We start from the raw sequence: 12,380 nt of genomic DNA, 5'->3' as shown, positions 1-12,380 counted from the left end.
ATTAAACATTTAACATTTAAATTCAGTGGTGTAGTGGCACGGTGGTCATAACCCTCTACCAAGGAAAATTGTAATAAGCGCATGCATAATTTTTTTTTTAATTATATTTTTAATTAATATTATTTAATATTTTTTAGAATTATTCAGTATTAAATAAAAAAATTGGTTAAAACGAGTCTTATAATAATATAATATAATAATAGTTGCCTATTACGTTTATCATAATAATACCAACCCATAACATAGTTATGGAGTGTCCCCCCATGGCAAAAATTCCAATTAGTAAACAAATATGTAATAATAAAAATAATTATTGTCTTATATAGCGTTTGATATAAAATATATATATATATATATATATCCCCTCCCAATAAATAATCTTTACCTACTAAAAATTATATTATTTTAGATACAATGTTTATTCTTATTATTATACAATATAATAATGTGCGTTAGTATACCTATTTGCAATTGAGCTTGTTTGGCGTTTGTAAAAAAAAATTTAAAAAAAACAATAAAATAAACATTAAGCCTTTTTCTTAGGGCACCATCCAGTTATACGTAAAATATTATCAGTCTGTTTGTATGTATTTCCTACTCTTGTCTTATCAACAGTTGTACTTTTGCCTGGAATATAAAATTTGCCGGCTTTTGCACGCCTTCGTTAAAATATATTATAACTGTTTCCACTTGTGGGTAAATTTATGCAATCTCCACAAGCCGTCAATAAGGCTTTTGTTTGGTCGACGGTAATGTCTGCATGGGCGTACCTACGCGTTTGATAATGGAAGGCATCGACCATCAGATACATGTGTACTGGTATTACCATAATGTTTTTTGGAACATTTGTCCACGGCTTTAAGTAGAAAGGACGAAAGCGAGAGTTCTGAAATTGTAGGTAAAGTAAGCAAAAATCGAAATTTTTTAAAATTAATTTTAGTTTTTCGACTTTTTAATTACTTAGTAATTATTACAATTATTTTTTTTCTGTACATTTTTAATGCGTTGGTAGTTTCAGAAACTAACTATTTCAATCCAGTCATTAATTAATAATTTTCACATACTAGTAAAAATTGAAGAGTACCACAACGATCGCTTACAACTTTAGACTTTTGGAAAGTGTAGAATTTTTGAAAAATTGATCTTCAATTGGAGCTCATTGGAAAGAAATGAAGGGATGTTTCGTATTTATTTTTAAAAATATGTTAATTTGAAATTATAAATACATTATAACTATTGAATAACAGTTTAGGCTTAATTGTAAAATAAAAGTTTAGCATAAATTGTTTTCTTAATCACAACACACCAATGCGTAGAGCAATGGCGCAACTAGGGGGGGGGTGTAAAAAGGTCGAATCGCGGATGTTTCGCCCCCGCCATTTCGCCACACTAAAAGATAAAACGATAAAATATTCTTTTCCAAATTTATACAAACTTTTGCAAATTGCAATCGCAATTCCGGTAAGCTCTGCTACCTGCGGTGAAGTTTTTCAACAATACGGTGGATAAAAAATTGACTAAGATCATGCTTCGTCAAAGGTGTACCAATTTATCTTTGTTAAATATTGAAGATGATTTTTTAAATCAGCTTTACACCAAAACTATTTTGAATAAATATTGCATGATACCTAGAAAAATTATGCTGATTTAAAATGTACCAATAAGTTACTGATATTGTAGTAAAAGAAAAATATTATAAATTTGCTTTCTTTATTTATGTGAAGATGTGAAATGTTTTAACATGTATTTTGAAGTTTTGATATATGTATTATTGTGAGTTTAGGTTTGGGGGGGGGCAAAGACCCCCATGATTCTGTGATGCATTCACATATTTAACATCCCACGTTTTAGAGGTCTAGTTATGCCTATGGCGTAGAGCTAAACATTTCAACATGTTAAACATATGTTGGTTCCCTGTGATTGTGCTAATCTAATTATAAATAGGTACCTATTTTTAAATAATTAACATCGTTGGTTTAACATATCAGTTTTTACGTATCTATAAAGTGTCCAGAAAAATGTAATAATAAAAAATGCACGTTACCATTTAAAATAAGTAAAGATTAAAAAAATTACCATAAAAAAATTAAAAAAAATTAAGAACCGTAATGATTTAAATGTTGAAATATCAGCTGTTACATCTCATAACACACGGAAAGAACTGTGGGAAGAGGAGCGGTGGAACACTTAGAATAGAGCTGGTGGCAAAATTTAAGAAAGTGGTTACATTACAATACCAAGGAACTATTTAATGCTGTAAAGAACTATCATCATATAATTTTAATAATTTCTAAATTTCGATAGAAGAAGAAACATAAAGGATGAGAAATATTATAAAAAGAAGTAAAATTTTTATAAAATTTTGGACTTTAAACTTTTTATAAACGCATAAATGTTTACCTATTATTTGGAAGTATAGTTTAATGCAAAAATAAAATCACTTTGATTACGGTTTATGAATATTTTTGAATACCTTACCTACGTTCTTTCAGACATTTTATTTTTTTAACTAATCATTACTAACCATCAATAAAATGTATTATTTAATAAACTGTTGTTAAATAATTAACCGTTAACTAATAAATTTTTTTTTGATTGAAAATTAATAATTGTGGCTAATTATAAAGAAAGAGAAAATTTCGAAATAAAAATTGATTTTTATATTATTATACTATGTATTAATAAGATCAAAATGTTTTTAATATAAACCATTAAATCGTTGGTGTATTATACATACACATTAGTACTACCTAACATTAATGTACCTAGGTATGTATAATCGAAAAAAAATAATTAAACCACATTTGTCATTCACAAAAACATATAATTTATATTCTTTACGGGTATAATCATAACGAATATTGTAAAATGTGAATAAATAAATAGCCTTGTACGTAATTTTCTTATCGCGTACATACAAATAATTACCGTAAATTGGCAGTATGACAGAATTGAATCCAATGAATACAAGAACACTAGAACATATTCATAATCGATTTCAATCAAACTCATAGGATTGAAGTTTTGGAAAGTTCATTATATTCGTTTTGTTAGTGTCATCAACGTTCCTGCTAATGATATTATATTATATGCTAATCATTTAGAATGCGGCATTAGTAATGTGAAAAACACGAAAAAGAATTTGTTTTTAATTTAAAGCTCAATGTTGCTGTCAGATTGCAATCAGATTTTAAATGAAAAAACTAATCGCTTGGTCAATGGCGTACTTTATTTGTAGAATTGTGCTTAAACCCATCGTCAATCAGGTATAAACATGTATTATCGATAAATTATAAAGTATCGGTCGTAGTATTTTTACGACTTGTTCTGCTGTATAAATATTATACGATACGAAGACGAAGTAGCCTATTATGTGTTATCGCTGTAATGTATTTCAGATTTGCCGATTCATGTTCGAAAACAGATCATTTTAACATAACCACATAACACTACTTATTCATAAGATGCTCCCTCTCATAAGATGTTCGGGCTGAATCAGATGTATTAAATTATATTTTTATGTTCAAATTAATACATGCATGGGTAAATTTACCATATATACATTTATGTACAGTATATATTCGACCATTATATAATTATAATTGTATGTATATTATACTCACATACATAGAAAATGTAATTAAATAGAACGCCAACTTTCTGAAACTAATTATGGTTTTCAATATTAATTTTACTTTTTATTTCGTTCACCGCTCTCTACTCATTTTTCACATGTTCAATATATACAAATGTCCATTGGTACTTTTTCATATGATGATTGTAATTTGTTAAACATATGCCTAATAAAGTCAAGCTAACTGGAAACTATAGTATTGAAGTTTAAGCCTCAATAATAATATATCGATGAAATAATATTTCTTTGATCAAATACTGAAACCGTGGAAAAGATCTAAAAAAAAAAAATAATATCCTTTTGTGGATTTTTTAACACAGTCGGGATAAAGGTGTACAAAATAATAATCGAAATACAAGCTTAGAACTCTTAAAAGTTGGTTTTCTTTTCTTCGTTTAAACTTATATATATATATAAACACACGCAATGTTTTTCATTTTTAAAAATCGTTTGAAAACAATAAGTAAAACGTTATTATCAAAATGCTCTTAAGTAAATATATAAAGATTAGAAAAAAAAAACAAAACAAACTCGTTCAAATGATGTATATAACTTAAAACTGCTGTCTCAATGAATAAAAAACGTAATATTATACACTAAGATGATAAATATTACAAATTAAAAAAGAAAAACTCCATAACGGGAATAAACTTTTTTTAGTACATACAAGTACAATACCTTGAATTTTGATAGAGAATTATCAATAATAATAATAATAATAATAAAAAAAAAAAACAAAAAAAATCAAATTAAATAATATTAATTTAGTTAAAACACGGGAACTCAATAACGTTCGGTAGACGTTTAGTGCTGTCTTTTTTTTCATGTTTTTCTTTTTACCCCGCAACAGGTTTACATTAATATTATATATTAAATAGGAATAAAGGATTTGAAAAACAAATTTTAAATTCGTGCGCGTGTAGACGCACATATCGGTGCGTTATTGTACACGTGCACGCCACACATACGTCTGTCTAACCGAAATATTGCGTTTGCGGCCGGTTGGACGGTGGTTTCCTCACTCTCAACACTTCGGCGTACGACTTCTCCAGCAACTTCAACTTGGCGACCTCCTGGGAAGCAATGCTCTTGAACTCCATCGACTCGTGGCCAGCGGTCGTCTCGTCCCGAGGCCCGTACCACGTGGCCCGGTGGGACGGCGACGGCCGGTCGCCGCTGCCGCCACCACCGGTTGCACTCCTCTGCCTGCTCGTATCCTTCCACTTGTAGTCCACCAGGTGGCTGATATCCCGGGACTGTTGCCTGCCTGAGGACGGGTGCTTGCGGTGGCGCACGTGCTTCTTGTGCTTTGCACTGCACGAGGCCAGCTCCTCGATGATGTCCCGATGCTGGCGTACGGTGTGCCCCAGACGGTCGTCCTGCCGCGGTTGTTCCCGGTCGGCGGCAGCGGCGACGACGGCCCGTTCGCATTTCTCAACGCGTCGTTCGGCCGCCATCGGGATGTGCTGTTCCGTCGCGGCGACCGGTTCGCACCGGGCCGCGGCCGCGGTTTCCAACAACCCGATCAGCGGGTTGGTCTCGCAAGCCGGCGTGGCCGGCGGCACCCTGGGCGCGGCCGCCGTCCGCCGTGAGTCGCACACGCCGTCGTCGTCATCGTCGCACTCAGCATTGTCCCTCAGCAGCAAGTCGTCGCACTTCTCGTCCTGCAGCAGCGGCAGCCGCTCGCCCTCGTCCTTGGCCTCGGCCGCGCGCTTCAGCACGGCGAATATCTCGCGGAACAGCTGACGGTACTCGGGCGTCTTGCGGAACCGGCTCTCGATGGGACTGGCGTCGTCGTAGATGCTGAACCGGCAGTCGTCGCCGTCCGAGATCGTGCACAGGAACGACCCGGTGAAGAACGTTTCCGTCTGCGTGCACTTGTTACTCGTCTCGTCCGAGAATCCCGACGACGACGTGGTCTCCGTCTCCGAGTACTTGCACGCCGGGCCCCTCGCCGTCGCCACCCCACCGCCGCCGACGTCTGTGGTCGCGTCGCCGCCGTCGTCGTCGTCGCTGTCGGACGCGTTGCCGTTGAACGACGAGAACTGCCCCGACATCTGCAGCTCCTCGTGCAACGATATGCCCTGGTTCTCGTCCTTGCAGTTGTTCGACGGCAGCATCGTCGTGAACGCGTTGTGCTTCTGTTGGATTTTCAGCAGCGCCTCGTACTTGTCCACCAGTATCCGGTACGGATTGTCTTCCGAATAGTTCTCGCCCAGCGTCTCCTGCGCGCGTCAACCGGTACAAAAACTATTTAATGCCAATAACGCAATAATATACCTGTTTATTTGTTATGCATGTTTAACCGCCCCATCGACAAGGTCACCGATTCACGGGCTCGTTGCGCGATCGCATAGTATCGTTTTATATTTTAATTTTTATTATCACACACCGGTGTGTTTCGGACCGCCAGAAGTTTGTCGAGTTTCAAATCGGACCCCCGCAGAAATCAGAGTTGATCACCCTTACCATTCTGGCGTATAATTATATATATTATATATAATCCATTGACTAGGACACGATTTTTCTCCAAGGCTACAATTGTTTCCTTCGCCTTTGACCTTTGTCTAAACTTTGTCTAACCTTTGTGCTCGAGGAAAATTTCTACTCGGCCTGCAGATATTATGCGATCCTGCGCAGCATATTACGATAAAATAATAATTGCATTAAGTTGAAATTTAAAGCGGATGCGAGATCGTGGTCGGATTAAATCGTGAATATTATTTTACGAACGCTAAACCGTTTTATTCGTTGGACAGAAACAATAAATAACATTTTAGAACCAGATCAACGCTACCTATATATTCATTATTAAATATAATTTATATTATACGGCTCAATGTATGTACGTGCTGCGCATTGCACAACGTGACTTTAAATTTTATTTTTTAAACTTTACTCGTTGGTCGGCTATCTGAAATTAAAAACGTGTTACCTACACGAATAATAGTTATCAAAACTAGCTCATTATCGTGACCTAAATTAAAATGTCAAAAATTCCGGATAGCCGAGCCTAAGAATAAAATAATTATCATAGTTAAGCGTGTTTTGGTCCGGGACGAATGCCAAAACTCGATTCAGATTTTTCATTCAAACAGACTATTTTTCATCGTTCGTGGTGATTATTCATTTAAATATCTTATTAAAATGCCCGTTTGATCATAATTTGTAAATCGAATTTAGGATAAAAAACTTTTTCAGTAATTCTAAAAGAAATAATATAATACATTTTAATAAATTGCATTGTAAATTTGAAAACAAAATAAAACAATGTACGCAATACGTGGTGCATGCAGATTTGTTCAAAGTAAGTCATATTGTGTTTTCGTAACGTAAAACGTTTACGCTTTGAAGCGATACAGCTTAAGTTTTTAACAATGTCCCCGTATCACGTTTATAATACTTTTCAGTCAAGAATAAAACATACTTGTAATTGTTGCAAGACTTCGTGTTTGTGCGTTTCGACATATGATCCTATAGCGCTAATATCATCAGTGTCATCATCATCGTCGTATACTGAGTACTCGTCGAATAGGTTTTGGTCGGTGGTACGTTGACAACGGCGACATAAATTTCCTTGTCTTTGATAAACAATAAAATAAATAATAAACATTACATAGGGCACTGCTAAATTATTATTATATTATAATTTTAATTATTTTTAAAAATAGTTTACATATAATATGTGAAATATATTTGCGAGTTAGGAACATTATGCATATATTGATGTACCTTAATAATTCACGGTTTAGAAAAGTATTAACAATCGAAAGAATACAATTCGCGGTAATTAAACGCAGTAGTTTTTTGTTTTATTCACATTTTATACTCGTCATACTCATAATATCATTATTCCAGTAGCATTTTAGACTCTTATATAAGGATATGATTTTATATAAATTAAAATACCAAACAATATAACACTTGTATTCAACGTTTTGTTGCTCTAGAAATTACCCTTAATGCAGAAGTTATTAGTAATTTATTATTTCCGTGTCATAACCAGAAATAAAAATCAGCATTTCAAGGATATAAAGTAACGATTAAATAAAACGATGACTGGAGTAGACAAGTAGACACCTACATATTATTATACGAAAACGTGTTCTTTGAATAAATACCTATACATTTGTATATGTTTATAATATCATGTGTTTACTGTTTAAGTGATAACTTGTTATGATTCGAATTAATTGAGTTAATTAAAGTGTTGCATTAAAAATGCAACTCGTCTTAAAATATTTTGTTATTCGATTTAACTTCAAAGTTTTCCCTAGACCCAAAAAAATATGTAATTATAAACTATATAAATAACACCTACTGATTATTATGATTAATTTAATATGAAACACTTTTTTAGCTTACCTTATTTCCTCTAAGTAGACTATTTGATCTTGGAGCGTTTTCAGTTCTTCATCTTTCTGTTGCATAACAATTACTTTTTCTTCTAAATTCGTGTTCTCCTATATTGAACAAATAGATACAAATTGCAATCATATTGACATTTAACACAGGGAAATGATTGTAACGTATTCATTGGTATTGTGTATTCACTAATATCGCTTTAATCCATTCACGACTCATTGTTTTTACCTTAATAAGTAAGGACACGTTTTGTTCTAATTCAGACACTTTTCTCTGTTCCTTGGCTCTTTGATTTTTCGCATGCTCCAATTGTGAAACAAGTTTAGCATATTCATCTTGATCTTCGATCGCAGACCCGCTGACACTGCCTTCGGGGACTACGCTGTCGTCTTTTTTCAAATGACCCATATCGTCGACTAAGTGCTGCAGATCTTCACATCGACTTTCCAAACTTTCGATTGTCTCGTACAAACTATAAAAATGTACACGAAGCCGCAGTGTTATTGTTTATGCACGTTTTTGCATGCTAACGCATATTATAATCAAAACACAATCGCAGATATACATTACCTTTTTATTTGTTTTTTGTCGTTTATGTTTTCCTGCACGAGTCTCTGATTATTTCTCTCTAGATCCTGAATACTGATCTCTAATTGTTCGTAAATTCGCAACCGGGAGTCGTTCACTTCTCTCAGAGCGGCTGTCTGTTTGGTAAGATACTGCCAACATATTAAACAGTCGGTTACGACTAGTTCGTAAAGATTGAAACCGATAGCCTGTTCGTTGGCTTTTTGAAAGTTTGGCCACTCGGTCAAATTTCCAATAGAGTTCATTTTATGCCGAGTGTAATACTATTATATTATTTTATACTAATTTCAATACGACAAAATCGTGTGGTCGTGCGCTAGGATTAAGACTGACAAAATGCGTTCGGTTACTGTATACCCGACCTCTTGCCGAAAGGTCTCTGGCTGAGCGTCCGTTGTATTGGCGCATTGCCACGTATATAAAAATAATGCCCATGGCATCTTTAAAACCAGATGAAACACGATTACCGTTGATGATTTAAAATACTAATCAGAAGGTCTTAGCGATAATTATTATTTTTTGTGTAACAGACAGAATAGATATGCGTATTTAGACGAAGTCACGTTTAATTAATTAGCGATTGTTAGTATGGGAAAACTGAACTCAAATTTAAGCAAGTACCTCTATTCGTTTGTGATGCGTTAGAGACACATAAACATTAAAGATTGATTCATGTATATTTTTGTACATTTTTTTTTTTCGTATCAAAGTTTTATTAAAACGCATAAAGTAACATAAATTTACGTTACACCGTGTAATTAACAAAAATAAAATATTATGTGTAATGAATATTTAATGTAGCGTACATACAGGATGACATTACAATCTATTTTTATTATTGAATCACGCGTATTGCAGACAGTCGTGGTTATACGATTTAAACTTAAACAGTTAATATGAATTCTTCCTATTTGTTACATGCGCTGCAGTGAATATAAAACAACCTAGGTGGGTGTTGTATTTTTTAGGTTAACGTAAATAACACATGTTTTGAAGTTTAAGATTTGTTTAAACAATCATACATCTGCTATGACTTCAGTATACAAATTTACGTGTTGAATATAATAGTTATCTTACCTCAATCTCTTGATTGCGATCATCCACGACATTTTGTTGTTGCCTCAAATTGGTTTCCAATTCTTTATTCCTCTCTAATAGAGTTTTCCCTAATTCCGCAGCTAGCTGTAAGTCTGCAAAACCACATAATAATAGATTTTAAAGTTATGAAAGCAATCAATTTACGTGATTTCACGACAATAAAACATTTTATGAATTCTAAACGAACAATACAACTATTTCCTGATTGAATTCGAGATTCCCACTTAGCAATCAAAAATAATTTACATTGCATCGTGCAATTGCACTTTATTAATTTAAATGATTTGTCAAAAAAATCTTGAATTATTCTAATTATATTGATCAATCGTGATCTACAGGAGTAATCACCTTGATCGGTGTTCTTAATACCTACATAAGAAGTCAGTTAAATATGGCATTTCGAAAACGTCGCGATTCCATAGAAGGAAGCTAGGAAGGTTCTTCGTCAAGACTTCGTGATCAAACGGAGAAAATATACGAGTACATTTATTTTTATTTTATTTTTTTATTTTCAATCCGATTTAGTTTTTTTTTTTATTTTATTGAAAGACTGGGTTAGCTTAGGTTAACCTCGATTGTAAAACTAGAGAATTTACGAATTGGTTTTCGTTAAAGCTATTATAACTATGTTGCGCACTCTGAATTTGTCTAGGTAATGAATGCATATATTGCATAAAAACATTATTATTTATCATTATTATTATTTTTTGTGGCTTTTTGATAATCATGAAAACCAACTGAATATATTTTATAGATCTCATATATGTTTTTGGTAACTACCTATAATGACAACATTTTGATTTCTGTATTTTATGCATTAAAAAATCAACAATATTACCAAAACATTACGTATAGTTCAGTCGAAAGTCGTACACGGACTATGAAGCCTAGATGTTTTAAGTATAGGAATCATATTATATTATAATAACTATTTACTTATAAGCACACACTGTATATATGTTACAAATATTAGACTGCACCATATTATTATATCATAATTCGAGTTAAAATACTACCTAAATAATACTATCTAATTTCTAATTAGATGTGCGTAGTTATGATTACCAATCATGTTATTGTAATCTAATAAGGTAACCTACCGCTATTAGATTTTTGCATAGTTGTCTATTCTTATTGGCTATTGACTTTGTGGCTCTAACATTATCATAGTATTAATTATTAATTAAAAACTATAATTGAAATGCATTTTAGAAAATAAAATACATTATTTGAAATGATTTATATTTATTGTAGTATTAATACACGTGTTGTTAAGTTTATATAGATAGGAATGATTTATCATACAGTTATTTTAACGGAAAAATGAATTACATTTCAATGTTGTACGTCTCATGTATTTTTCTCTGTTATCTAGTTTGTTGTTTTAATAATATATTTTTATTTATCATACTTTGATACAAGTAGTAATAATCTTTGATTTCAAATTTGTATTTATATTTTTCATGTCCTAAACACCGAACATATATCATTTACTAGTCAAATTAGAATCAAAGTAACTTTCTACAAAAATTATTCATGTTTTCTAATACAACTAACTAATAATCATATTAACTCATATTTAATATATATGCGAGTGATATTTGGTATGAGATGTCAAGTATTTAATTAATCACAAATAAACCAAAAAATTGTATAAGAAAAAAAATACATTAATTATTTCTAGTTTTCTCTTCGAAGTAATAATATCAACTCAAGTTATAACAAAAATTAGTATTTTTTTTATTATATATCATTAAATAAGTTTAGTACAAAAATGTTTCTAACATAATTTTTTCTCTATTGAAACTTATTATTATATATTATAATACCTTGTGGACCACGAAGACATTCCAATTCAATTGTATAATCCCAGCAATCCAAAGACGCTAAGTCCGATGTAGGAACATTAATTTTGTCCATGTTCGTAATTTCAGCGCATATTTGTATTTTGTTTATTCAATAAAAATAGCACGAGGCTTTTTTATTTTGAATAATGTATAGTCGTTGACTTAAGAATTATTTATGCGCTAGCCTGGGAAATATGATATGATATAATGTAAATACAAATAGTAATAGGTAAAAACCTAAGTTTAAGTTTTTCGCCAGACAAGTTGTACATACTAATAAATAATAATACTGTTACGCGAGAAACAATAATCATTCAAAATGCCGTTAAAAGAATAACTAACTATTACATTGCTGCTTAAATTTTCGAAATAATATATACTTCAAGGGTCGATCGGTATGTAAGTACCTACTATAGAGCTAACGTGCCTATTGAAATTATTAATGAATGTCTGACCTGATATTTTAGGCTTATATATATGTATGTATATGTGTGTGTTCATATGTGTATGTAAAAATTTAAGTCATGGACATTACTCTTTTTCAACCATGAGTATATTACATAATATGAGAAACTTCTTAGAAATATTCTATTTTGAATACTATTAGTCCATAATTTAAATAAAGCACTTTGGGTGTTTTATTTTACGAAGAAGAATATTATAAATAGTTTTAAAAATATTCTCGGCTTACAATCAACAGTACTAAACGTTTTCATGTAGTAAGTACCTATATATGAACAGTTTAAATTTGAAATAAGTTTTTTTTTAAGAAAATCAATTATGTATAATATGATTCTAAAATATATCATCACTTGTTTCAATGGTTTTAATTTTGTATTTAAATGTTG

At 32.3% G+C, this 12,380-nt stretch overlaps 1 protein-coding gene across 4 annotated transcripts in view; it reads right to left on the bottom strand.

The window, feature by feature from the left end:
* Positions 1-4,378: 4,378 nt before the first annotated feature.
* LOC112684111 overlaps positions 4,379-12,380 on the bottom strand; it is a 31,462-nt gene continuing 23,460 nt past the window's right edge. For 3 of the 4 annotated variants that reach the window (XM_025555434.1, XM_025555432.1, XM_025555433.1), the window contains exons 2-7: positions 9,665-9,777; positions 8,570-8,718; positions 8,228-8,471; positions 8,000-8,097; positions 7,062-7,215; positions 4,379-5,859 (exon numbers count right to left, since the gene is read on the bottom strand). In XM_025555434.1, coding sequence (XP_025411219.1) covers positions 4,609-5,859; positions 7,062-7,215; positions 8,000-8,097; positions 8,228-8,471; positions 8,570-8,718; positions 9,665-9,777 — 2,009 coding nt within the window. In that variant the 3' untranslated portion in view covers positions 4,379-4,608. Of the gene's footprint in view, positions 5,860-7,061; positions 7,216-7,999; positions 8,098-8,227; positions 8,472-8,569; positions 8,719-9,664; positions 9,778-11,514; positions 11,718-12,380 lie in introns of all 4 variants that reach the window. The other variant, XM_025555431.1, reaches the window with a different exon arrangement.

Source organism: Sipha flava, unplaced genomic scaffold (assembly GCF_003268045.1).
Source record: "Sipha flava isolate LNK unplaced genomic scaffold, YSA_version1 241_pilon_pilon, whole genome shotgun sequence".
Lineage (NCBI taxonomy): Eukaryota > Metazoa > Arthropoda > Insecta > Hemiptera > Aphididae > Sipha > Sipha flava.
Note: the sequence above shows the minus strand (reverse complement) of the source record. Positions and strands in the feature narration are given on the sequence as shown.